The 27,145-nt window shown below is 24.5% G+C and overlaps 3 protein-coding genes across 3 annotated transcripts; 2 read left to right on the top strand and 1 right to left on the bottom strand.

Moving 5' to 3' along the window:
• Positions 1-4,041: 4,041 nt before the first annotated feature.
• On the top strand, positions 4,042-7,498 carry OCT59_001738 (uncharacterized protein; the record flags this gene model as incomplete). The annotated part of the gene is made up of 13 exons (XM_066144040.1): positions 4,042-4,104; positions 4,196-4,351; positions 4,418-4,647; positions 4,748-4,976; positions 5,051-5,120; positions 5,204-5,458; positions 5,587-5,781; positions 5,868-6,029; positions 6,141-6,411; positions 6,526-6,653; positions 6,714-6,888; positions 6,954-7,075; positions 7,167-7,498. 13 exons carry the CDS (start codon positions 4,042-4,044, stop codon positions 7,496-7,498), a joined length of 2,388 nt encoding a protein of 795 aa, XP_065995242.1.
• A 6,801-nt stretch (positions 7,499-14,299) lies between these two features.
• OCT59_001737 (uncharacterized protein) lies at positions 14,300-14,910 on the bottom strand (the record flags this gene model as incomplete). Its single annotated transcript, XM_066144039.1, has 1 exon — positions 14,300-14,910. One exon carries the CDS (start codon positions 14,908-14,910, stop codon positions 14,482-14,484), a length of 429 nt encoding a protein of 142 aa, XP_065995241.1. The 3' UTR covers positions 14,300-14,481.
• A 4,235-nt stretch (positions 14,911-19,145) lies between these two features.
• Positions 19,146-20,691, top strand: OCT59_001736 (uncharacterized protein). The gene is made up of 5 exons (XM_066144038.1): positions 19,146-19,303; positions 19,402-20,194; positions 20,288-20,293; positions 20,363-20,398; positions 20,476-20,691. Exons 2-5 carry the CDS (start codon positions 19,483-19,485, stop codon positions 20,517-20,519), a joined length of 798 nt encoding a protein of 265 aa, XP_065995240.1. The 5' UTR covers positions 19,146-19,303; positions 19,402-19,482; the 3' UTR covers positions 20,520-20,691.
• Positions 20,692-27,145: the final 6,454 nt, after the last annotated feature.

Below are 27,145 nucleotides of genomic sequence, written 5' to 3'. Positions count from 1 at the left end.
TGTCTTCATAAATAAAGATAAAATCTGAAGCTCAATGACTTAAATTGTCTTAAATAAGAAAATAACACATAACTGAAGATGTACTAGAAAGTGAAATAACTAGTGAAACTCAATTTGAAGCAAACCTTTAAATAGTAGTTATCGCGTCGTTCAGACTTCAGGTAAGATCATGATAATATATATAGTTTAAACGTCTGTTGTACTGAAATTGTTTTTTTCTGTGGAAACAAAAATAATTTAAACGTCTACACTAATGTTTTGATTTTAAAGCTTGTTAAAATAATTAATTTAATATTAAAAGAATTTAATATCTAGCCATTAACGAAAAATATCAGTCCGTCAGAATTAGCATGATCCTAAAAGACTGACCAATTTATATATCATTATAAAAGTATTAAACAAATTCACTGTCAAACTATCACGCCATAATGATTAATTTTTTTTTTTAAGCAAAAAATTTATTGTCTTTTAACTCAAAAAATTGGAAATTTTGGAATAAAAATTACCTAATTTCAAATTATTGCTTTACTGATATTTTTTCTTAAAATTTTTCCTAACTTTATTGGGTTGGATCAGGCTGTGGATTCTTGTAAGTGGTCACATGATTCTCTCACGTCCTTTTTTCTTGATTACTAATATTAATTAAACCTAAAGGGAAACAAAAGTACTTTAATTGTTTTTTTTAGAAAAAAAAAGTAATTAGTATTTGAATAATGCTAAAGAAAATATGAAAAATAATTATTAAAAACATACCAATGCAATCTGGGTTCTGGGTTGACACGTTAGCAAGTATGAAATATATTTTGATTACTAATCAATTTTAAAATTTGATTTTTAGATTTGACCAAGATCTTTAGATGGGTTACGGTACGTTTTGCCGAAAGCCATTTCGCCGAATCATCCATTTCGCCGAAAGGACATTTCGCCAAAACCAATTTCGCCGAAGCCATTTCGCCGAAGGGCCATTTCGCCGAAACCATTTTGCTGAAAATGATAGAAATATCACTTTTATAAAATTATTAATCATGCAATCATGAAAATATAATTTTTTTATTAATTTCATCATGAATCTTAATTCGTAATCTTTAGATGATATAAAACATGATACGGGATGTTAAACGCTCTTATTAAAAATGATTTACATTCTAGCAGATAATAATATAAAATCGACCACTCAAAAATTATGTAACCTGGAGAATTACCACGGTAAGACGGTAAGATGGTAAGTACCGGATTCTTTTTTTTTTTGCTTAATAAAAAAAAATAAAAAAAGATCCAGTTCCAAAAGGAACCGGAATAGAATAAAATAGTTTTTTGAGACCAGATTTTTTACTAATATTTTTTTTCTTCCTTCTTACCAGTTTCTTAAATTTGAATTTCTAATCTTTTTTTTCCCCTTTTCTTCTTTCCAGTTTTTTAAGACTGACTGGTTTTCATTTTTTTTATTTTCATTCTTTTCTTCTTTAGGTTTGGATCATTATTTTATCAAATAATCATTTTTTACTATTTTGTGGTTTTATCTTTTTAGGACAGATTCTGCATAGATTTCTTTTGTTTATTTCATAATTTTTTTTTACTATTTAAATTATTATTTATTTTTTTTATCTTTTTATATATACAGATCGGGTTTGGCGAGTTACTGCGTACTACAGTAAGCGCCAAGTTCTGTATTTTCCTTTCATTTTTTATTTAACTATTTTTTATTGATTATTGTCCAGATCGGGTTTAATAGTTTTCGCATTATGACGGTAAAAATCAAAAAAAATTTTTCACTTCATTTTGTATTTTTCTTTAGATTAATTATTATTACTGATTTTTTTTTCATCTGATCAGTCTTGTATTTACCTTTTTTTTGTCAGTATTTTTTCGCTAAATAATTTTTTTTTTCATCTTTTTAGTTCCAGGTTGGGTTCGGCATGTTGCTGTGTTAAATTAATTTTTTTTTATTTAAAATTTTAAATAGTAAGTTACATTACCAAAGATGTTCACATGCCAAATACATCACGTTTTTGATCCAATTCCTTATTATCGAATTGTTAGGAAACATAGTTGTCTATGTAATGAATATAATATCATTAAATTAAAAATAGAATATAAAGTCCATGATGATTTAAATTTCCAATTGTGACTATAAATAACATTTGAATGAATAATTAGTTGAAATTTATCATTTGAGGCGCGAACAATGCAAAACAAGAAAAAAAAATTCGATTTACTTATATAGCATTCTTTATTATAACTTTTTTTGAACTATAATTCATGCATATGTGTCATGTATGACTAACAAATTGATTATATTCAAAGAAAATCTATTTTCTTAAACTTTAAGAAACAATTTTTTATTAATAAAATATTCTATTATTATTTTATATGATCATGATCAGCCAATTAATGGGAAATTTGGTGTGCTCGAGAAATTAGAAAAAGTTAGACAAATTTTTTTCACAAAAATTATTTATTTAATATTAATTATTACCAAAGTCTAATAATTAAAAAATTAATTATTATTATTTTATTATTTTATTATTTTTTTAAAAAAAAACAAAATGATAAAACTGTTCCTAATTAATAATTACGCAAGACAAATCAAGAATGATTAATATGATTGAAATTAATAAATAATAACCATAACAATAATATTATTAAATTTTAATATATAAACAAGAAGCAATAAATGAAAAATTTTTAACTACTTAGTTTATATGAATATTTTATAACAATAAATAACCAGTTATTATTACTATTTCTAATTTTTAAGATATTGCCTCAAATGCCTCAAATGGATTTATTTAGGACTTCCTGTTAACTTGTTTACCTATAAAAAAATTTCCGGGAAGAACTTTGACATATAGATCAATTTTCTAAAAAATTTTTATATGGTTAAACAATAGTTTAATTTCCAAACATATGTAAAACTTTTATAACTTCAGTCTGATTTATTATGTTTAGGAAATTTGAAGGATAATTGATTTTAAAAAGTCTGATTTATGTGAAAAGCTTTATTTCTTTTTTTTTTTTTTTGATTGTTTTATTTTTTTTTCTTTGTTAAGAAATGGTTTGCTTATTTATATCTTTTCATAGATTTCGTGCATCACGCTAAATTATGTTGATCGTATTTATACTTTTAGGAGCACCTAAATCAAATAACGGAGACATGCAATATATTTATCTCACTTAGACAATATTTTTAATATTATTTTTCCCCATTTTTCTGTTATCAATACTTTTTTCAAAATTCAGTATGAGTGTTTTGGAAGTACAAATAAGTGAGTAACTAAGGATAGTCATGATTATTGATCTCTCCGGTCCCAAGGTCTTACAATTATAAATGGTCAGTTATATTTTACTTATCTTTTTTTTAAAAAATAATAGGGGTAATTAGCGAATGTTAAAAGAGATAAAAAGGATCAAAAGAAATCTACCTACGCACGAAAAGTCTATATTTCTGGGGTCTGAATATTCGATTATATATAATATTAGTATGTTTGTGGAATTTTACTTTGTATGTATGATTTTTTTATGGTACATATATACTTATCACAATATATATTATAATAATATGTATGTATGATAGTATGATTTAAATTTTTTTATTAGTGAAACAACACATAATTATGTTTAAATTTTTATTTTCATATTTTAAAGAATGAGATTATATAGAAAACAAGTACAGTATGGAATCCTATGTATGTATGTATGGTGGTCAATGTATGGTATGTATGGTGTTAATTTTCATACGGTATAGTTATCACAAGAGTGATACGGAAAGTTGTAGAGTCGGATCAACCAACTGAGTACTGTATGATATTAAATTGATGATGTGTATGATCACTTGACAACTTTCGAAATTAGTTTATACAGCATGATTTGTGAAACTAATACTAGTATATATATAGTATAAAATCATCTTATGATCTGATAATCTGGTCAGTTATACACGATATACAGTAAAATAAAGAAAGAGAAAAATTTTTTTTCACGCGTTTAAATACCATTTATTGTTTTCGTGTTAAACAGATGACTTTTCACTGTGAAATAAACATGTCTTATACTAATTTTGTTAATAAAGAAGATATCATCTATGAAGAAGATCTTGTTTCGGAGGTAAACTTGCTTTTTACGTGTATATTCATAAAGTAAATATATTATAATAATAAAAAATTTCAATTATATAAATATATTCTTAATTAAACAGGAAGATAATACAGAAATATATATTACAAAAAATATCACAGTTAAAACGATAATTCACTCATTAACTCCATTAGAATACCCACCAACTAGTGAAGAAGGAACTGCAGTAATTTATCATGTTGAAGGGTGGCAAAATATAGAAATGGCATTTGAAGATGTAATATCAGTTAATTTTAAATTATATATTATATTAAAAATACTAATTATTTCATTATTTTTGAAGGTTCAGTATTCTATGGGTTTGCCTTGTGGCCAAAATAAAACAACTTGTACATATCTTGGTGATATTGCTGTAATTAAAAAAGATAGAACATGCCACGGAGTAAATATTTGTGAATTTGCAGGTCCAGAACTTCGGGAAATGGAACACAAGTTGGTAGATCCTAACTCAGATTTACGTTTAAGAATGAGTAAAGAGTTATCAACTGATAACGTGAATTATAACACTTTTGCGTAAGTATTTGGAAACTTAAGGTCTTTTATACTATTTTTAGTTGTACAATAATCCTTGTCGTGCATAATAGCGATCATTTGCTTATTATTTTTATTTTAGTAAATATTTAGCTGCATACAAAACTGAATGTCGATATATGCGTGATGGAGTTCAATGTAATGGAAAACCTATATTAAAATGTTTACGACATCATGATGAAACTGTACCTCCATCATATTTTATTGGTTGTACTGGTTGGAGAATGAATGAAAAATTTCATCAGTTTATTAGTATTAAAGAAAATGTAGACCTTAACTTACTTCAACAACTTTTAAATGGATTATATGAGGTTAGATATAAATATTTTGAATATTAAATTAAATATTTTATTTGCTTATTTAATTTATTTAATATATACTCTAGGGAGAAACGGATGAACCAGTAAATAATTGTTATTTAGTATTCAGCAATAGTACGAAAAGAATATATTGTCGTAAGTCATTAAATTTTAATATAATTTTTAACTTTTACTGCTAAATTACTTCAGTTTATTCACATAATTATGTATACTATCAGCACATCCACATCGTTCAGAAAATACCATTACACAAGGAAAGCTTATGAAAAAATTATGTGAAGTTAGATTTTCTAAACTAATTCCTGTTGATATTAAAAGCTGTCCATTTGTGATCCTTATATCAAAAGGAATTCATACTCATCCTCCGCCACCTCCAAACCAAGTACCTGTTACTATTCATACACGTCTACAAGAATTAATTCACCAAGCAAATAATGATAATGCTGATGTTACTCCAACTCATATTATAACAGGTAAATAATAAAAAAATAAAAATATATATATTTATTTATATTTATTTATATTTATTATACAAGATTTTTTTTTTATTTTTATAAAAATTTTTTAAATTCATACTAATTGTATGTATTTTATTTGATAGGAAATTTAATTAAAACTTATTTTGGCGTTGAATATCTTTCTGATATACATGCATCATTAAATAATACTGATCATCTTCGGTATTATGTTGATAAGATTCAGAAAGAAATTCATCCACAAGGGCAAGGATTGCTAGGAGTTGTTTACAATTATTCACGTAATATTAATAATTTTCGTGATTATGTAAACCGTTTAGGTAAAAATTAAAAGTAAATTTTACTTTTTGTATTTAATTTATTTAATGACAGTTTTAAGGAAATAATATATTATTTTTATTATTAGAATTCTTTGAAGATGAACATGTAATAATTGTTTGTACAACTTCTGAACAATTAAATGAATGGATAAAGTGCAAACATTTTCAAATCGATTTGTCTTTCAAGCGTGTAATGGGTGAAATAAATGAATTTGAGATTAATTATTATAGTAATGAACATAACTTGAGTAAGTTTCTTACTATATGATATTTAATGATAATTTAATATATTTTATTGTTTTTAATACTATAAATTTTGAAATTATATATATTAATTGATAATTGATATTTATTTTTAGTTCTTACATTTGCCCGAGTGTTTACTAATCGTGCAACAACTATTGCGTATCAAAGAATTTTTCACGTTTTATTTGATCTTGTATTACAATTAATGGGTTTACCCCCTCAGTTTAAACATATTCATGGATCTGGTTGGAATTGCATCATTGCAGATCTTGATTATGCCCAAGCAAAAGGACTTGGATTGGCTCTAAATGAAATTGATAATACAAAGGACTGGGAGGAACATTTGGTTCATATTTTTAGATCTTGTTTAGTCCATTATAAAAGGTAATTATTTGTTTTTTTTTAAGTCTAAAGAAAAACTATTAAAAAAAGATATTATATTTATAAATAAACTTTATTTAAACAAAAAAACTAATTTATTTAATTATTAATATTTAGAAAAATTTGGGAAAAGGATTACAATGATATTGTAAAGAACAAAATGGTTGCACTTCTTACAGCTGAATCAGAAAGTGCAATTAATCAAGTATTTGATGATATTCAAGCAATTGAAGAGGATGCTGCAGGTTAGTAAAACTTAATAAATGAATTTTTATTGTAATATTACTAAATGGTATTATTTTTAGATTGGATTACGTTCTATCGTCAAAAATGGGTTATTGCGTCACTTAATAAATCCATGTCAAAAATTGCTAATGATGTTTGGATAACATCACCTGATAATACAAATGTAGCAGAATCGGCTCATGCGCTAAGCAATCAACGTGGAAGAGATCTTAAATTGTTAACGGCTATTTTACAGTATGTAGATATATAATTTGTCCTTTAAAAAATTATTATTTATTTATTAAGTTAATTTATTACAGTGGTCAAAAATTAGATAAAGAAAGATTTACTACCATTTATGTTCACCAAAAATATAATATACCAAATAAAGGATGTGATAAAGGTCTGATTTCACGTAATGTTATGTCCAATAAACGTAATGGTAAGTATATTTTTAGAATTTCAGTTGTAATGCTAAATAACAATATTGTAATTAACATTAAATTGTTTCAATTTATAATTTATTTATATAGCTAAGAAGTTGACGAAAGTAGTTCCTACCAAACGTAAACAAAATGAACATACAGGTTCTAATAAGAAAACTAAAACAAATATTATTGAAATTGAAGAGGATGATAAAGAGAATATATGTACGATTTCTAGCAAAAAGATTAAAACAAGAAATGGTACTGAAGGGGATGATAAAGAAAGTGAATTAACTTTAAAATTTAGTGAGCTTGAATTTCAAGAACGAGCTTTAGCTTTAAGGGAACGTGAACTTATTTTAAGAGAAAAAGAAGCAAAAATTCGTGAAATGGAATTATCACTTGCAGAAAAAGAACATGTGTTAAATTCTACTAAATAGTCTAGGTAACAGCAATCTTTTTTTTTACAAATTAAACGAAGTAATTAGCAGATCATTGCTATTTTGACCGCTATTATATCGGTATATAGAATTTTACAAATAAATCAAAAATACAAATAGTTCTTACGTTGAAAAATCTAAAATTTGATAATTTATTAAGTTTTTACATATATTTATTCTTTAATAACTTTGTAAATTTCAATTTCATACTCAATTGCTTTTTGTTATAATTTTACTGAAATCTATTTATTAAAGTTATACATCACACATTTCAAATGTTAATAAGTATATCAACTAACATGTAATGTATTGTATAATTAATGTATTGTATGATTATACATACCATACTCAATACAATTTTAACATCATACAATACTCAGTTGGTTGATCCGACTCTACAACTTTTCATATTACCGTTATCACAATAGTAATATACTATACATAGGCCACCATACATCCATACATAGGTCACCATACATACATACATAGGATTCCATACTGTACTTGTTTTCGTCACCCCCAAAGAATGAGCAAGCGCCATCGAAAAAGTGTATGGCGAGGCTGGTAAAAAGCATGATTATATACGTATGTATGATTTTTTTTTTCACTACATACCTGATACGTACAATTTTACTATATTTAACAATCAAAGTGGTACGTACAATTTAAAATCATACGTACTAACAAAAAATGCAATATACATACTATTTTACAAAATCATACTATACTAAGATCAGATACACCGTACTACTTTTATCATTAAGTTAAAAAAAGAAAAATAAAAATAAAAATTTGCGGGTTATATATGAGTGAGTGTCTAAAACTTTATTAGGTTTTTTTGTTAGCAATATACACTTCTTTATTAATCATTTAAAGTTAATTACTTAAAGCACATTTAAGAAATACATAAAAATAAAAACAAAGTAAAACATAACACTAATGTAACAGTTGGCAATTATATTCTATATCCAATTTAAATATAAGACTTTTTTTTTTTGGTTTAAATACCATTTACAAATCAAAATAAATCAATAAATAAAATTTAAAATTTAAATATATTTTTTTTGGATAAATATAATGCAAGTAAGTTTTCATTTCTGATAATTTTATACGATGTTGTTATATAAAGTACATAACCTAAAAGGAAGAGTTTATTATAGAAATGAGATAATTGAGAATAATTCACATTCAAGTCATCTTAAATTTACCTTTCGTAGCTCTTCCCTTACTGCTACTGCAACATTTTTGCCACCTTCAGATGATTCCGTATCAGTGTAATGAAATGAGTAAAGTCTTGCCCTTTTGCCAGCTAGGTGGGCGTAATATACCGGAGGTACCTATTTAAATATAATGTGATATTTATTAATTACTGCATACAATGATAACAAATGCAATTTAAAATCTTACCAAAGATACTGCACGTGTACAACGTGCATATATATGACAGAGATTATATGATAACGTTTGTAACCTAAATTATCAATTATATATTAATTATGTATACCAATTAATTATTAAATTAGATTAAATTGACTTACTTATTTGCATCAAATCCGTTTTCGTCATATAAAACTTGATAATAAGTTGGCCGAGACGTCCCCTGTAGTCCAGCATGACTTAATAAATCTGGTAAGGATTTAAAGTCATTTAGAAAATGCTATAAAATTTATGTCAATACACAATTTAATTACTTACAAAAATCAAATTCAAATGGATGTGTAATGTCCATTTCAACAACAGTACCAGGAAGACAATTTCCTGATCTATCAGCATTTTTCCTTTCTATTGGAAAAAAACGTGTGCGGTGTCTCTTCTGTACCACAACAAATGTGATAGTGGGTTTATAATCAGCCTCAAGACTTTGACATGCTTCTGTAGTAATTAAATAGGTTAACAAAAGGCATGAATAAATCTAAGAATAAAATGTTTCAATTACCTTTAATTGCAGTTAGTTCTCTTTCTAGCACATACTTAAATTGAATCTTTGAAACATCGTTCCTGTAAAATAAAATTTTTTTGGGTTTTAACCCACAAGTTTGATAAAATGTTTTTAACAATTCTTTAACCATATTTGCCAAATCTACTATTATTTCAGAAAAGATGGGTTGAACGCTAATTGACGCTGCATAATGTGATGCCTTAACATTCACGGAACCACATAGGGCAGCGTAATATGGACTTTCATTATAGCCTAAAGAGATATGCGAGAAACATAAATATATTAGTAAGATAATTCATGTGAAAAAAAAAAATTACAATTTACCAGATGAAGGATAATTAATGTCTGCGCCCATCAAAATAGTAGGCTCATCTGCCAAGAATTGAATATGTTCGGGAATGAGGAATGAATTCTCTCCTCCAAGTTTAACGTTCATCTTTAGGCAAATGTTCACACAATATTGTTTTACCGGTTTTTTCGTATGTGTACTTTGGACACACTGTGTTGCGACACCAATAATTGTGTCACTAACACGTTTAATTTCGGCATATAAATTTGATCCAGTATTTGGGAGAATACAAAGAATAAGCTGTGGTTTAACTCCCCACGCCTTTTCTCTAGCCTTCAACCAAGCTTTTTTTAATGATTCTCCAGTATTTCCTATAGGATTTGCATGACATATAGGAGGATCCCTCTCTGAGATATTCTGTTATAGGTGATTAGAAATTTGAATGATTCATACGAAAATGGCTTAATATAATTTAACTTACCATTCCTGTATCTTGACATGTAGTAATTAATTCTCTTATGAAAAGCTTAATAGCTTGGTCAGGTAAGTCTTTATAACTTAAAAAGGCCAAAATTGACCATGAGCTGAGAATGGCACCATTTATTACTTTTTTATCTCGTAAATTCCACAATCCACCATTCGGCCGGACATGACTCTTCCTTGATGACTGATGGTATTGAATTGTTGGAGTTGGGAGAATCCTAGCGTTCACCTGTAAACTCGCGTTAGTGGAGATACATTCCTATGATGCAATAATATCTCAAACCTACCACAGTCATATCACTTGATACTTCCATCCCGAATTGTTTAAGATATCTGTTATCTCGGTAATTTAATATATTGAGACCAGTCTGAATCCTATTTGCCCGAATGGTCGGATTTTGACGAGCAAATTTTGTCATTTTATTTGTTTGATTACAATCCAATTTTCGCCAATATCGTTGTTCCTGTTATACGTAATAAAAAATTTTTTTAATAAAAAATTTCTTTTAATCATATGATATCACTAGATGGATGAACTAATGTATAGTTACCGGAATTACATCACAAACTTCAATTGGGAGATAAATATTTTTCCTTACAACAACGCAAGGAAGAAATGGATATAATAAACGTATATTATATATATTTTGGAAATAGGTTTTCAGATCAATCTTATTACCAATAACTTCGAGCATAATGTCAGAAGCTGAATTTTGAGTTAATTTCTCAATCATAAATTTTTGTTTATTTTCTGGTCTATGATTATCACTTATTCTAAGATTTTTTATTCTCTTCTCAACTTTTTGATGTTCCATATCTGATAATCGTCTACGTAGATTATTGGGAGATCTAAGACCCAATATTTTTGCAACCATCTGAATAAGTGGACCACCTTCGTAGAAAGCAGCAGCATGTAAGTCTATGTTTATCATCATTTTGCCCCTTGTAGGATGTGCTGATTGGTGATACCCCTGCCAAGCCTCTATGCCCTCATGGAGGGATGTAGCTCCCTGCGGAGTATAAAAATTATATAGTAAAGTAGGATGATTTGCAGAAATCTCTTGACTGATAATGATGTTCACTGCATATATTGCTTATAACATAAATATGATTATAACCCATTATGAAGTTCACTTTTATTAAAGAAAGAAAAGTAAAGTAAAGAAAAAGCTTACCCATTTGGCAATTATTGGTTAAGTTGCCTTTTCCGTGTAAAAATTGGAATAGGTCCTCTATGTCAATGACTCCAATTTTTCTTATTGCAATTTTAAATATTTCAGGTAGACGTTTTTTAGTCACGAGCGCGTTAACTTGCTCTATTTTCACCTAATTATGATAATTAAACTTAATAATTCAAAGTCAAAAAAAGTAAAAAAATAAACAAGATAATTTACTTCAAAACTTTTGCTTTCAAATGGCAATTGCTTGTGTGTAAACATATCTGCTCTTCCTATAAACATTTGCTATTAGTTAGTAAGTATCCATTTCCTTCTTTTAAATACAAGCATATATTTAGACATTATATAGCATTGATAATTCTAAAAAAAGCATACGTAATACAATTTTGTGCTATATTATGAAATTACATTCAAATTTTGTTTTATTCAATATTTGGATATTTGTAACGAACAATATATATATCGAATACGTACCATTGAATACTGGTTTTACACCCCCAAGGGCTTCTTGGTTTTCTTCCGAAAAACGGTTAAATACTTCCCTATTTAATCGCCGTGGTACCTCAGGACTTATCTTTACATCATAATGTGTAATTTTTGTTTTCGGTAACTTAGTAACTTCAAAGAAGTTTGTTCGAACTTTTATCGGCCCTCTTTCAATAGGTCTTTTCATAATTTGGAAAGTTTCTTTTTCCATATTATAAAATTAACGAGAAGAATAATGATAATAAAAAATTTTTTTTAATTTCTTTTTCGTAACTTGGTGATAAAGGAAATATTAAAAGAAATCGAAATAAAAAAATTTTTTTCTTTTTAGCTTATTGTAGGCAAGTACGGCAAATAAAGTTTGGGGTTAGTCAACAAAAATTTAGGGTTAGGTATATTTGATGATCGCTAACCAAAATAGAAAAATATTCGGTACCGATCACAGATAAGTAAATTCTTGTTCATAATGAAATTTTTTTTGTAAGAATGGGTAGATGAAAAAATTAATGGGGAAGATATTGAATTTCTGATTTTAATAAATTTAGTAATCTAGATGGAAAATATTGATATAATAATTCATAGAATTCATGAAATATTTTTTTTTTTAAAAAAAAAAGCTAATTGGGAGGATCAAAAAATTATTGTTATTATTAAAAAAATTTTGAATAATTCAAGAATTTCTGAAAGCGAATTTCCAAATTGGGCACATGCTTAAACATATCTTATATTTTCATACATTTATCTTGAACGTATTTTTTCCAACATTATATCTGTATCAAAATGTCTAGCTATTTGATCATCGTGTATATTAAAGTAATGAATTATATTAATTTTAATTATTAAGAAATTTAATGATTTTTTTTTTAAATAGTTTAACGTAAAATTGATCATTCAAATAACAATCGTTTTCCGGGTTAACGAGAAATCTGCTGTAAATCTATTAATTTATTATTGCATTTTATATTATCTAATTTACTCACCGATTATATTTAATTTTTAATATAATAGACTTAAATAAATAGTAATTATTTTTTAATTTTATGAAGGAAAATTGAGGGATTATTTGAAAATCAAACTTTAGTACATTACTAGACTACAAATTGCACATGGTATTACTCGTTGGATTAATGTATTTACATTCCGAAAAAGTATTTCATGAAATTTGGTAAGTAAAACTTTTAGAATTTTTTATTCATTCCTTGATTTATCTAACGCCTTAGTTACTATTGATTGTTGTTCAATCATTAAGTATAGTACGATAATGGTAAAGAGGAGGATATTAATGATGATAATAAGATGTTTATATTTTCTATTTTTGAACGCTATAATTACATTAAAAGTAGATATATGGTTTTATGATTCATTATTAGGTGGATGGATAGATATAAGGAATTGATATTAGATATGATTGTAAATTGTAATAACTAATGATTACGATATTAATAGGTCAATTTTACATACTTTGACGAATATTAATTTTATTAATAATTCCACCTAATATAATTTATTATTCACAAATAATAAAACGTAGTAAAGTTAAATCTTTAAATTTTATTGATGATATAATAAATAATAATTTCACCAAATATCTAATATCCAAAGATTTGAGATCACATATGAATTTATGAAGATAATGAGATGACATTATTTGAAATTTAGTACTAGAAAATATTTTGGTAACATATGAAGGGGGAATTGTTTACATAAAATCTTCAAGATATTACAAATGTTTGAGATTGATTAAATGTTGATTTTATTATATTAATTAAAGAGGATTTGAAAATTTGAAAATATTTATTGGCAAATCTAAAGGTTTAGGAATTAGTTTAAGGATTATTTAATAATGGCTTTAATAGAATAAGGAGTAATCAAGAATCGAAAAATATCATGATTATTGAACACGTTTCGTAAATATTAAGAAAAAAATTTGGATTAATAGTCATAGAATTAGAAAGAGCGCACAATATTATGAATAAACGATTTTGGAAGGAAACATTGTGATGATGAAAAGTGATTTTAACAAGCAAAAGTTTGATAATAGAAAATAATAATAATAAAAAAATAAAAAAAATAATGAAAAAAAACAAAAAAAGATCGCACGAAATAGAAAAACAAGTAAACGCTAACAAAGATGATCGTGATGCGTTACTAGCTTTTATTAAATTTTGGTTGGTTCTAATTATTTATTATAATGATGCTATTACAATTAATTAATGGGAGAATGCTGATTTAGCGAAAGTATAGTATATGAAAATATGAATATATGAATATATGATATTATATAAGTTTTAATTACAATATTCATGGATCAATCAGTGAATTAAAAGCATAATATTCAATTTATATTATATCACGTCTTGGATGTTTTTATTGAATAAACAAGATTATCATGTCATTAATGAAAACTGCGCCATAAAATTATTGTTGTAATAATATGATAATAATAAAATTTATCTTTATTAATAACAAGATAAAATAACAAATATAAAAGTAAAAAAATTTTACAGAACAATAAAAGATAGTAGTAAACAAATATCAAAATATTACAGGTGTTACTACTGATATAAAATATGACAAGTTAAAGTAAATTTTAAAATAAGTAAAACTATTAAAACAATTTTCCCAAATCAAATGAAATTTCTCCAAAAGGAAGACTAATACCCATTTCTTTACCAAATTTAAAACCAATACCTGCAACCTTAGCCTCTACGCCATTTGAGCCAATTGACCCACCAGTATCAGCACTGATACCAAATTTTGATTTAAAGCCTCCTACTTCAAGATCTACCAAATCACAACGTGCTTCAACTTTAGCTTTGAGGCCATCAATAGTATTTGCTGCAGCTTTTGCTCCAACTCCTGCATTTAAAAGTTTAAGATCTCCAACATCATCACAGTATCTGTATAGTGAACTATTATACTTTGCTTCTGCGGATGCGCCAAACGAATCACTCTTTACTCCAGCTGAAGCTTCGTGGCAAAATGCATGATTGTTACCATCCTGTATTGATGCACGAACAGATTTTTTATAAGACATCTCGATAATGAAGCTTGGATTATTTTAGGTTTTTTTTTCTTTAAGAGTGAAATATTTTTTTGAAACTTTTTAGTCTGAAAGGGATTCGAATTTGATATGCCTTTATATTAAAAAATTATCTCATATCGATTATTTAGATTGAACCATTTACAACCCGATTTAGTATAATAAAACGTGTTATATTAAATTTTCAAAAATCATTTAAGACCCAATTTAACATATCAGCTGAACAAACCGTTTACTGATACATTTTTCATCTTCTGATTTACTCATCTGAATATATTATATACGTAACTATTCTATTAAAACTTTTCATTTATGAAATACTAACATTTAAGACCATTAATTGCATAAAATAATTATATCTGAATAACCTGTTCATTCAGTTCAATCATAAATTAAAAAAAATTTAATACTCCTATTAATCTAATCTTTCATAGTGTGACGGTATATCTATTTGATGGATTTATTAAATTTGTTTATTTGTAATTAGTATGCAATAAACCATATAAATTCTCTAATTTATCAATCAATTCATTATTACTATAAAAGTTTTAACGTTTTTGTTCGTTAATGAATTTTAAACGATAAATCAATCTTAGTATTCATCAAAAAAAAGTAATTCTTGTTTAGGTTTCAAAAATACAATATTAAAATTGAACAATAAGATTGCTTCGTAAATTGTATTTGACAGTCTGAAATGATGCTTGTCCGGAGCTGAGGCGGATGAATTATACATCTTAGAAATAAAGTGAAAAAATATAAACATCTGTTTTATTTCATTTCTTAAATTTCTTAAATTGATTTCCAAAAAATGACACAAAATATGTATTTCAAATAAGAATCAAAATTTAAAATTTATTGTAATTATACGTGAAAATGATTTTTAGTCCAGGTTGACCAGTTGACCTAGATTCCAAAATAGGATGACAATCTTTTAGCTTGCAGTAATTGATCTAAATTTAACCAAATATATTAAAAAGATAGATCGTAATCTTGGCGTGTGAATTCGTGATCTACAATTTAATGGCCTATAATTATATCACCAAATTTATCTAATTTATTGCTATATATATACACGCTAGGTAATCTACAAAATCCAATCAGAAAGCTCAAATTGATTTTTTGTTTTTGTGTTACATTGCAGTGCAAAGAATTTAAATAGTTTTTTTTTTACGTAGTTTATTATAATATATGTACGTTCAGATATGTATACATATTTTTTTCTTTAAAAAAAAGAGACTTTTTTTGAATAAAAGTATTTTACTGCTTTATTATAAAAAATATGTTAAAAAATATTAGAATTTTTATGTGTAAATTAAATGTTTATACATCGATAAAAATGGTAATTACTCGATGTGGCTTTGCAAGGGTCACAATAACTATTTTTTCTTATTTATTTTTAGAAACAAGAGATTGAGAGAGGATTTATTTGATCTAGAATCAAAAAAAAAAAAATGACACAAAAAAAAGTGATGAGTTTATTATTTGTTATCAAATATTTTTTTTTCAATTTAATATTTCAATATTTAGTCATTTTAACTAAAGCAACGTCTCAGCATCGTAATGTAATTACTGTCTGTATATGATTTTTTCATTTATGGCCCGATTTGGAATAACAATCAGCAGAATAGATTGTTTAATGAAATATGTATTGTCACCTGATTCAATTATATGTGGCTGACTTATCTGACTAATGTGAGAAAAAAATATCGTTAAAAAACGTATTTATACTTTTTTTTTTCTTAAATTAGATCTTAGTCAAAACCTTTCATATATACATTATTAGAAATTTTCGTTTGTGAATGATGGACTATATACAACTTGATTTGGAAATATGACGTGGCTTTATTTGGAATGGACTTACATAAAATCTTTATGAGAATAAGTCAGTACTGTACAATTTGTTTACTTTCTAAGAAAATAAACATTGAAGTTCACGTTCAATCACAATTTTAATTTTAATAAAAATTATACTTCTATCAATCAAACCTTTCGGATTTGCGGATCAATCTAAGCCATTTATTTCGTCAAGTTAAACTGATAAAGAAACTAAACTTAATATTCATATAAGAAAGAAATTCTTGGCTTAGATTTCAAAAAATATACTATTTACTTTGGTTTTTCAGTTAGTTGCTAATTATAGAATCAATCGATAAAGTTATTTTCCCCAGAAATCTTGTACCATGTTGCTCATCTTTATTTGTAAATGGTTCTTTTATTTTAGAAATATTATTTGTAACACATTAATATCGTCAATTTTGGTAATTACCCCAGTCATGGGAAAATCCAAATCTATGAATTCGCAAATTCATGTGCTGTTATATCCACAGCTGGGAAAATGAAAATTTTTTTTTTACTATTTTAATTAGTTTAATTAAAAAATTTTTTTTTATATACAGTTTGATAATAATATGCGATTGCTGATCAAGTTGCGAACAAATGCAATTTCGAAAGGAAATAATTTTAAAATTCTTAATACAAAATTCAATTTTTTTTTTATTTTTTAAAAAAAGTATCGTAACAATCAATTTTATAAAGATGTAAACTAAAAGATTTATAATAAATTTATAGAGAATACTATATTAATATTTCCTTATTATTTTGATCCTTATTATTTGAGAATTATTTTTTTTTTTTAGTTAACGATGCTAAAATTAAAAAACTGCGACCAAAGGCCACAAAATTTGAATAATAAAAATTCAACTTTTTCAATAAATATAGTACGTACCTCTTGTTTAATCGCGTTTAATGATATACAAAATTTAATAAAATATTTTACATACTTTAACGGATTAACGATAGTTTTTGATGATGATTTAAACTTGTGAAAATAGTTTTTTAATTTATCTATCAAACTATATTTAGTTTAATTGATTTTAAAGTCAAATGCAAGAAAAAAAATTTTTTTTTTTTTTTACAAATTTATTCAATACATTTTCATCTTTAGTTAGAATACATATTTATAATTAACAGAAATAATGATCCAAAAATTATTTTTTCCGAATTGTACTGTAGTATAACGATGATGAATTTATTTGATTTTAATTCTAATAAAATTTCATAAATATTTATTTGTTGTTTCAATAATTAATTAAAATTTTTGTAAACTGTGAAAATTAGAGTTTATAATAATTTTTGTTTACTATCATATTCATCATATTCATCGGTATCACATGACAATTCCGCTACGGATCGACAAAATGGAAAAATAAGAAATTTATAATGGATAATTCATTTAAGTAAAAAAAATTTTTTACATGATAATATTTAATAACTAAATAAACCAATTTTAATTTTACGATTTTATATTCAAAAGAAAAGTCCATCCATTCTTTTCAATGCCTACTAGGATTATTTCATTTAAGTAAAAGTAGTTTATTAATTACAGGGCTGGGTTAGAAATTATTAACTTTATTAACCTCACTATATGAATTTTTGCAAATAATTTTAGTTAATTTATTATTATCAAAGTATAATATTGACTATTAAAATAATAACTTAACCCATTAGCGAAAATTTTTTATTCTATGATTGCTTTCATTTATGCCGATCAATTGTAACCCAGGTTTATACTATACTATTTATAGAAATTTTAAATAAATGTTACACATGTTGCACGAGAGTTTATTTGCGAATAAATTTACCCGAACTCCGTTTTTTTTTTTACGCTTCATTTATTAAAGTAACGTTATTTGTTATCTTTGAATTTAATAAATAAATTCAATCTATATATATACAACCCAAATCGTATGGAAATATCCAAAATGAATTCTAAAGAAAATCTTAAAAGTTTATGGAAGGAATACAATGATGATTATCAGGTAAAAACAGTTCACTTTATCATTATTATTAATAACATTATTTTTTAAATAGTAATAGTTTTTTTTTTAATTATTTATTATAAAAGGAACATGTCATTACAAATTCTACTATAGATTCAACTACTGAATTAATAGAAGAGTCAAATAAAAAAGTAGTTTATATGAATGACTTAGAAAAAAGAAAACAAGTATATGGAATATGTGGAGAATGTAATGAACCTGGCACAGGAATAAAATGGTGTCAACCTTGTAATGCTAAAAGATTTAAGGATAACTTTAAAAATTGGACTAGTGGAAATAAAGATATCGATGAATTTATACAACAATCACAACTTAATGCTGTGCACTATAAAAAATATATTGAATGGATACCTTTTGAAAATTTTAAAGATATTACTTATATTACCAAAGGTGGATTTGGTAAAATTTATTCTGCTAAATGGCCTGAAGGATATATTGATTCTTGGGATATTGAAAATCAAAAATGGAAAAAGTATGGTAAGAATATAAAATTTGCATTAAAAAGTTTGGATAATTCTTCTTGTTTAAGTACAGAATTTTTAAATGAGGTAATTAAAATAAGAAATATAAGTTATTTATTTTAATTTTTATTTATATGTTATTTATATATTTATTAAAAACTTTTCACTTTTCATTATTTTATTAGATTAAATCTCATCTTCAGATTTATCTTTATGATGTTATTCAATGTTATGGAATAACTCAAGATCCAAATACCAAAGATTATATGATGGTTTTAAAATATTGTGATGATGGAAATTTGAGAAATTACTATCTCAATAATGAATCAAATTATTATTCAAAAATTTATGAATTCAGACAAATTGCAAGAGGACTTCTAGATATTCATAATGCTGGAAAAATTCATAAAGATTTTCATTCAGGCAATATATTATGTCATGAGTATCCATATATAAGTGATTTAGGAATGTGTCAACCAGCAAATAGTGAAAAGCAATCAGCTAAACAAGAAGGAATTTATGGAGTATTACCCTATATGGCACCAGAAGTTTTACGTGGATATCAATATACAAAAGCATCTGATATTTATTCATTTGGAATAATGATGAATGAATATATATCTGAAGAAACTCCTTATAATAATATTCCTCATGATTATGCTTTATCTATTAAAATATGTAAAGGACTTAGACCAAATATTTTTAAATATACACCAAAATTACTTGCAGATTTGATTAATAAATGTTGGGATGCTAAAGCAGAAAATAGACCAACTGCTAAGGAATTGTATCAAAAATTAAATGAACGGTATAATGATATGAATAAAGATAGTGAATCTCAAGTAGATGAATATGATGATAAAATCAAATTAAACAGAACAAGTGAAAAAAGATCTAGTAGCATTCAAACACATCCACAAGCAATATATACTAGTAGACTTCTAAATTTCAAAAATCTTCCAGAACCAGTAAATTCAGGTAATCTAATTTAATTTACTTTTTAATAAAAATTTATATTTAGTACGTTACTAATTATTGTATATTTTCTATAAACATGTGCTATTCAATCAGCATTATGTAAGTAAATTATATTTATATGATTAATAAGATAATATTTTTATTAATATTAATTTAATTGATTTATAGTTACAGAAGGTTTTGATTGTCAATTAGATGAATCAGGTAAGATATTTATTCTTTAATGTTTTATTTTATTGTTACTTTATTTATATATATTTATTTGTTTATTTATTTTATAGATCTTAATGAAATGAATCAAGATGATGAAAATAATATTGAATGAAGTTTTATTTTCAAATTAGTTTAACTACATCAGGAAATTTTTTATATGTAAAAAATATGCAATATTTTGTGCATGAAAAAATTGATTTGCACACCCTGAAAATGCACATTAATTGCATATTTAAATATATATAATGTAAGCAACTAACAATTTAAATAAATCTATTCTTACAAATTAAATCTAGAATAACTTATATGAAATAATATAGAGATATAATACTTGTATAATTAAAATACGTTGATATAAAATAATTGATACTTAGCAAAATTTTCATTATAAGTATCTTTTTATAAAATGTTCTATTATAGTAAAATTAAAATGATGTGGATTCAGAGATAATTTGAAAGTAAATGTATTTCGAATAAGCAAAAAAAAAGTATTATTTGAGGAATAAGATTAATATAAAGTAATTCCATATAATTATGGTATGAATTAAAAATTTGTGAATATTATATAAAATCACATATTACATGTTTTTTTTTAATTATCGCGTCCTGATAATTATTATTATGCGAGTTGTACGAAAACTGTATAAAGTTCGAACGGTTTACAGTTATGATAATTTTTTTTATTCCATTTGGAACTAAGACTAAAAATTTCTTCTTTTTATATTCCAGTTTTTTTTTGGATCCTGAATTTTTTTTCTTCATTATTTTTTATTATTCATTTTTTTTAAATTATTTTTCCAATTTATTGAACTAAAATGATTTTTTAAGATTATTCCCTTTCAGTTTTTTTGAACAGGAATAGTATTTAAAAAAATTATTTCATTTTCGGTTTTTTGTACTGAACTATTTTTATTTAAATTTTAATATCTTAAAAATAGTCATTTTTACTTTTCAGAAAATTTAGATTTTCATCTTTTTGTTTCCTCTTTTTTTTTTTTATTAATATTTTATTCCAGTTTTTAAGGACAGATTTTTTATTTTTTTTTATTTTTTTATTTTTAATTTTTTTTTCATGTTTTTTTCTTTAGGATCGGAAGATTTGGTTTAGTTTTGGCGCAGAATTTTTAACTTACTAATATTTTTACTTTTTTTTCAGATTGGGTTTAACGTGATGCTGCGGCACCTGATTTTTGATGAATCAACATTGATTTCCGTTTTAATTTAATTATTACCATCTAGGTTAAACCAAATATGGTATTATCTGATTATTATTATATTTATAAAAATAATAAATCCGAAAACCTATTATAACAGGTAATTAAAAATGTGTTTGTAATGAGTAACTCATGTTATGCAATTATTGTTATCTTGTCATGTTTAACGTTTAACGTTTACTTGTTGGTAAATTTTTCTTACATTTATTTAAGCTAGAGATCCAATTCGTTAACTGTTCGTTTGTTTATAATTTAGATATTTGACATCTGTTGGATAAATTAGTTAGATCAAATGAAGTCAGATTGCATTGAACACATTTTGGTTTTATATCATTTAATTTGCTCATGATACAAATTGAATCAGTAAGTTTAATGTTGAATACTTTTTATTACTAATATTACTAAGATTTTTGTAAAAATATATATATTTTTATGAAAAATTTATAGCTTCTAGAATGTTAGTATGTCATACATACATACATAAAGCCACGCTATTCCTGAAGTTTTTTGCATGTTACATATTAATTTATAGTATGAGTACATGAGTTTATTGTGCACGTGAATCACTGAGTCACGTTGATTATTGATTGAATTTTTGAAGGACGAGCAAGTGATTGGAGAAATTCAGATTAAATATTCTTTTAAACTCTAAAATATTCCCCTATAATATACAGTGAACTTCATGCAATAGAGTTTAACTGATGAGCATGAAGTATTTTTATTTTGCTTCCAATCAAAAAATATTCTTAAGAAAATTAAACCACCTTCACTTTTAGCATCAAACGAATATTAGAATTTATGGTGTAGCAAATATAAATAGGTATTATTTATTTGGTTACGTTATCTTTTTGTCGGTATTGTGCTTTATTGTTTTTTAGGTATGAAACTTTAACCAGTATGCATCATTTGCCGATCTTATCGTACCTGTTTCTCTGGATGTACTGTATATATTATATAATAAATACAACTAAAACTTGCAGTTACGGTACAAAGCCTCCCAATAAAATGCTGTATAATACCTATAATATTATTTTCTTTTTAATTCAATTTTAAAACTTACCACTAAAAAGTTAAAGGAAATTTTTTATAAAATTATTATTCATTTTGTTTATAATACAACTGTAATGTGATTAATCATACCCAAAGGTTATTCATATGATAATGTAATATTTCGGTACGATTAGTATCGTGCCATCGTACCTGTACATAATTAAAAATATTTTATTTATTATATCATATCGTACAATACTACTTTATTACAAATCACAAGGCTTTTATTAAACAATATTCAACAAGATTATTATAATGGGAGTATATAAAAAGTATGATTAAACTGTAATTAATAGGAGTATATAGTAAAGCCCTGCCTGTATTACTAGGATTAACTGTAAATAGATTTATCAACATTGTTTAATATTAAGCAAAAATATTTTGAAAGACCGGAATAAAATAATAAAAAAATAATTTTACAAAAGATAAATTATATAATTAATGTTAAATTTCTCAAAGCAATTGGCTTGAGCTTGATGTAATGGTCAGGATAGTATCGGGATTACTGATTAAGGTACCTTAAAATTGATAAATTAGTAATTAATTTGATCAATTAATTGATTTACGATTAATCAACCGGTTACAAATTTTAATTTCGTTTTGACAAGTTTTAACCCAATTAAAATATTTATAAAAACTTGAGAAATTTAAAAAAAGTACAATATTGGTTCAGATAGCTGCGGATATACTTGCCACAGAAATATATCCCATCCCATATTCCATTTATCCCATCCCATTTGTCATAATTCCATATCCCCATCTCCCATTGGTCAAATTTATCACGTGAATAACGTGATGCTAATGCAAAAATTCCAAAAGGTTCCACACACATTTTAAAAAAGGAAATTTATGCGCCGATCACACAATTCCGGCCAAAATTACGTATTACAGGAGTTTAATATTATCTATCTAACCTATTGGATTAATCCAATGGTAGTAAAATCATATTTAGTTTCATCATTAATATTGATTGAGTTATTATGAAAAATGTATTTTTATTATATGTTACCCTTATTTTATTAAAACTTAAATAAATGATGAACTGAGTTTAAGTGGCCTTACAGGTTTTCCATAGGTTTGTATAAATTTTACATATTAATTTTAACTAGAATTGTATATTACAGGAGTGGGTTTAAAAAATACTTTATTTAAAACCAATATTTTATATCATTGAATTAATTTTAGTAAGAGGAATCTATTGGTAGTAAAATTAATATTAATTAAATTATATTATAAAATATACAGTATTTTTTACATTTTTTTTTACTTAGTAAATTTTAAGAAATAATAATTTGTTTCTCCATTTTATAAAAAGAATTTTTTTTTCATTATAATATATTATTTTCCATTATGTATAAAAAATTATTTTTTCATCATAAAAATTTCTCTTCATTATAAAAAATTTTTTAAAATATTTTCCATTATAAGGTGATGTAACAATAAAAAATTAGTTCTTATTATATAGTCCGTCTTGTAAAAGTTTATGGAAAAAAACTTATATGCTAATATTGATAATTCATTATTAAAAATATATTTTGTATAAACATTTTAACAATAAAATAATTTAAAACTTTATTTTAATATATTAAAAAATTTATCTATAAAATATTAATTATAAATCAGAAAAATTCTGATTTGTAATTCTGATTTGTAGTTAATTTTACAATTAATAACAGATATTTATATTAATTAAAATACTCATTTTTAGATGATAATTTATAGATGATTTTATATTCTAATTAATGAAAGAACTAAATATTTAACAGAAAATGGTTTGGTATTTAATAAAAAAGGGCTTGGAGTTTGGTAGGAAGTGGCTTGGTATTAACTTTTAATAAAGTGGCTTAACGTTTAAGAATTAAGAGCAGTGACATATATTAACTAATAATAGTTTCATAAATCATAAGGAGCTTTATTACCCACCCCAGGTAAGATCTTACTTTTAACCAATAATATTTAATTACACATATAATACTAATTTTAACCAATAAAAAAATGTTTAATTTTGTGTCATGTAAGATTTTGCTTAACCCTAAAATATTAGCTAATACATGAAACAAAAGGCTTTGTATTCAAAAAACGTGCTTAGTATAATGGCTTGACATTCACGAAAAAGGACTTTGTTTTCTAATTTTTAATTTCAATTTCAAATTTATATTAATATATACTACAATATAAGATGAATATATTTAACCCAATCAATGATCAATAAATTAACAGATTATGTGATATTAAATGATATAAATGCTCAATAGAATAATACTTATAGATAATTAAATATATAAAAAAATTATAAAACATATTAAAAACAAATCTTTTTAAAGAAAATGTTAAAATATTATAAATATTATATCTGGAAAATTTTATATTAAAAAAAAAAATCATGGGAATTATTTGGGTGGCAAGTATAGCTGCGGCCGCCAATCATCATTAATAATACAGACTAAGCTTATTTTCGTTAATTAGCAAAAAAAGTTTCCTATTAAATTTCATTACCCATAAATATGGAATAAATCAGCGCAAACATATCAACAATTCAAATTATTATCTAAATGTGACAATTTGTTTAGTATATTTTAGATGATCAACCAGTCACTGATTAACTGGTTACCTATAGAGGCTAATTAATTATTTGTTATAAAAAAAAATTAGTTTTAAGACTTTTGAATACATAATAAAATAATAGTCAACTATTCAACATTTAATATTATTGGTCAGTTCATTTAATGTTTGGTATTTCTAGTATTTTTTCTTCATTTTTTTTGAAGGTCTAAGCTAGTAATAATGTGTCATGTTTTTTATCATTAATTTTATTTGATAATAATAAGTTAATAACTCAAATTATCATATTATAAGTCTACCTTAAAAAGTGTGTGCAACCCTGTGGTGTTGGACATTTATTTTCATGTTTATATATTTTATAGATTACCCATTTTGTTAAATTAGATGTACAATTTTACTGTTTTGTATCATTAGGAAATAATTACATGGAATAATTATACAATCTTATAAACTATGTTACAAAAAGCTATTTGATACAACTTATGCAAATATGTATTTATTAAATTTTTGATCAAAAAATTTTTACTACTGTAAGAGATAACCTGATATAGGCTTTTATACTTTACTACAATAATAATCCAGAATTAAAATATAAATAAGTCTTTTTATAAGAATATTTCCATTTTTAAACTAAATTTGTAATTTTGAATTTCTTAATATACTTAATTTAATATTTTATCATTTTCATGTTATCTTCATATGGATTATTAATAGCAATATTAGTAATAATCATTAAAGAAATTTATTTTTTGCAATTTTGATTTTACGTAAATGAAATAGATAATTCGAAAATATTATGTTAATGCCACACATCTTTCTACATCAAACTTTGATACTTGCAAAATATTGACAACTTTTAAAATTATTTTTAATGTTTTCAATTTAAATCCAGTAGAAATGTTCTTTAATTTTGAATAAAACTAAATTATCATTATGATTTCATTAAAATTGAATAATAATTAAATATCATGTACTACAATTCTTTATAAAGGTTTAATTAGATTATTATAATAATCTTATATTATTAATATATTATTTTATTAAAATGTACTGTATATATACTCTTTAAAGTTTATTTATTTTGTACACAAAAAAAAAAATAATAACTATTTTTTGTGTTAATGTACCAAGTGACTAAAAAAGAAGATTAAAATGTTATCCTTGTGTTACTATAAATGTGCCACGTGCTGATCACGTATTTATCTAATAAACTATTAATGTCCTGCGTGAATAGTATGACGAATTACGCACGCAACTTCATCTGCAATTAGATCAATTAGATCATGCAGTTTTATGAGAAATAATCAGTCACTCCGAAAAATGACATTTTTACTAATGATTTAAAGTTGCGTAATAAAAAAATATATGCTAGAACTTTCAGGAAAAACATGATTACGCAAGCAACGCAAATTAACAATATTGACTTTTAATAGTTGTACTAATTAATACAGTAATACATCTTTAAAAGGTATGAAACACAATTAATAATATAATTAATTAAATTAATTAAATTATATTCTAAAGATATAGTAATCCATCTTTAAAGATATTAAACATAATTAATTAAATTGTATTCTAAAGAAACCAAGGAAATATAAAAGGATGAAGAAAGTTTATGTTCGCCGCCTAATATTATAATTAAAATATATTTTAATCATTAATTCTTACTGTATCTGTGTCTTACATGAACACAACAATATAAATCAACTGTCATAATTACAACATACAAATTATTATAGTATTATTAATCTAAATGATAAAATATTAAGTTAAAGTTATATATTTTAATCATTAATTCAGCATAACAATATAGATTAACTGTCATAATTGCAACATACAAATTATTATAGTATTATTAATCTAAATAATAAAATAATTAAGTTAAAGTTATATATTTTAATCATTATTAACT

This window comes from Rhizophagus irregularis, chromosome 10 (genome assembly GCF_026210795.1).
Source record: "Rhizophagus irregularis chromosome 10, complete sequence".
Lineage (NCBI taxonomy): Eukaryota > Fungi > Glomeromycota > Glomeromycetes > Glomerales > Glomeraceae > Rhizophagus > Rhizophagus irregularis.
The sequence above is the reverse complement of the archived record's forward strand: the minus strand, read 5'-3'. Positions and strand labels throughout refer to the sequence as shown.

Bases quoted from the DNA above. Each gene is read 5' to 3' on its own strand.
- OCT59_001736 (XM_066144038.1), top strand. From the start codon at position 19,483: ATGATGGTTTTAAAATATTGTGATGATGGAAATTTGAGAAATTACTAT. The intron at 20,399-20,475 runs GTAAGATATTTA...TTTATTTTATAG, and splicing joins TTGTCAATTAGATGAATCAG to ATCTTAATGAAATGAATCAA.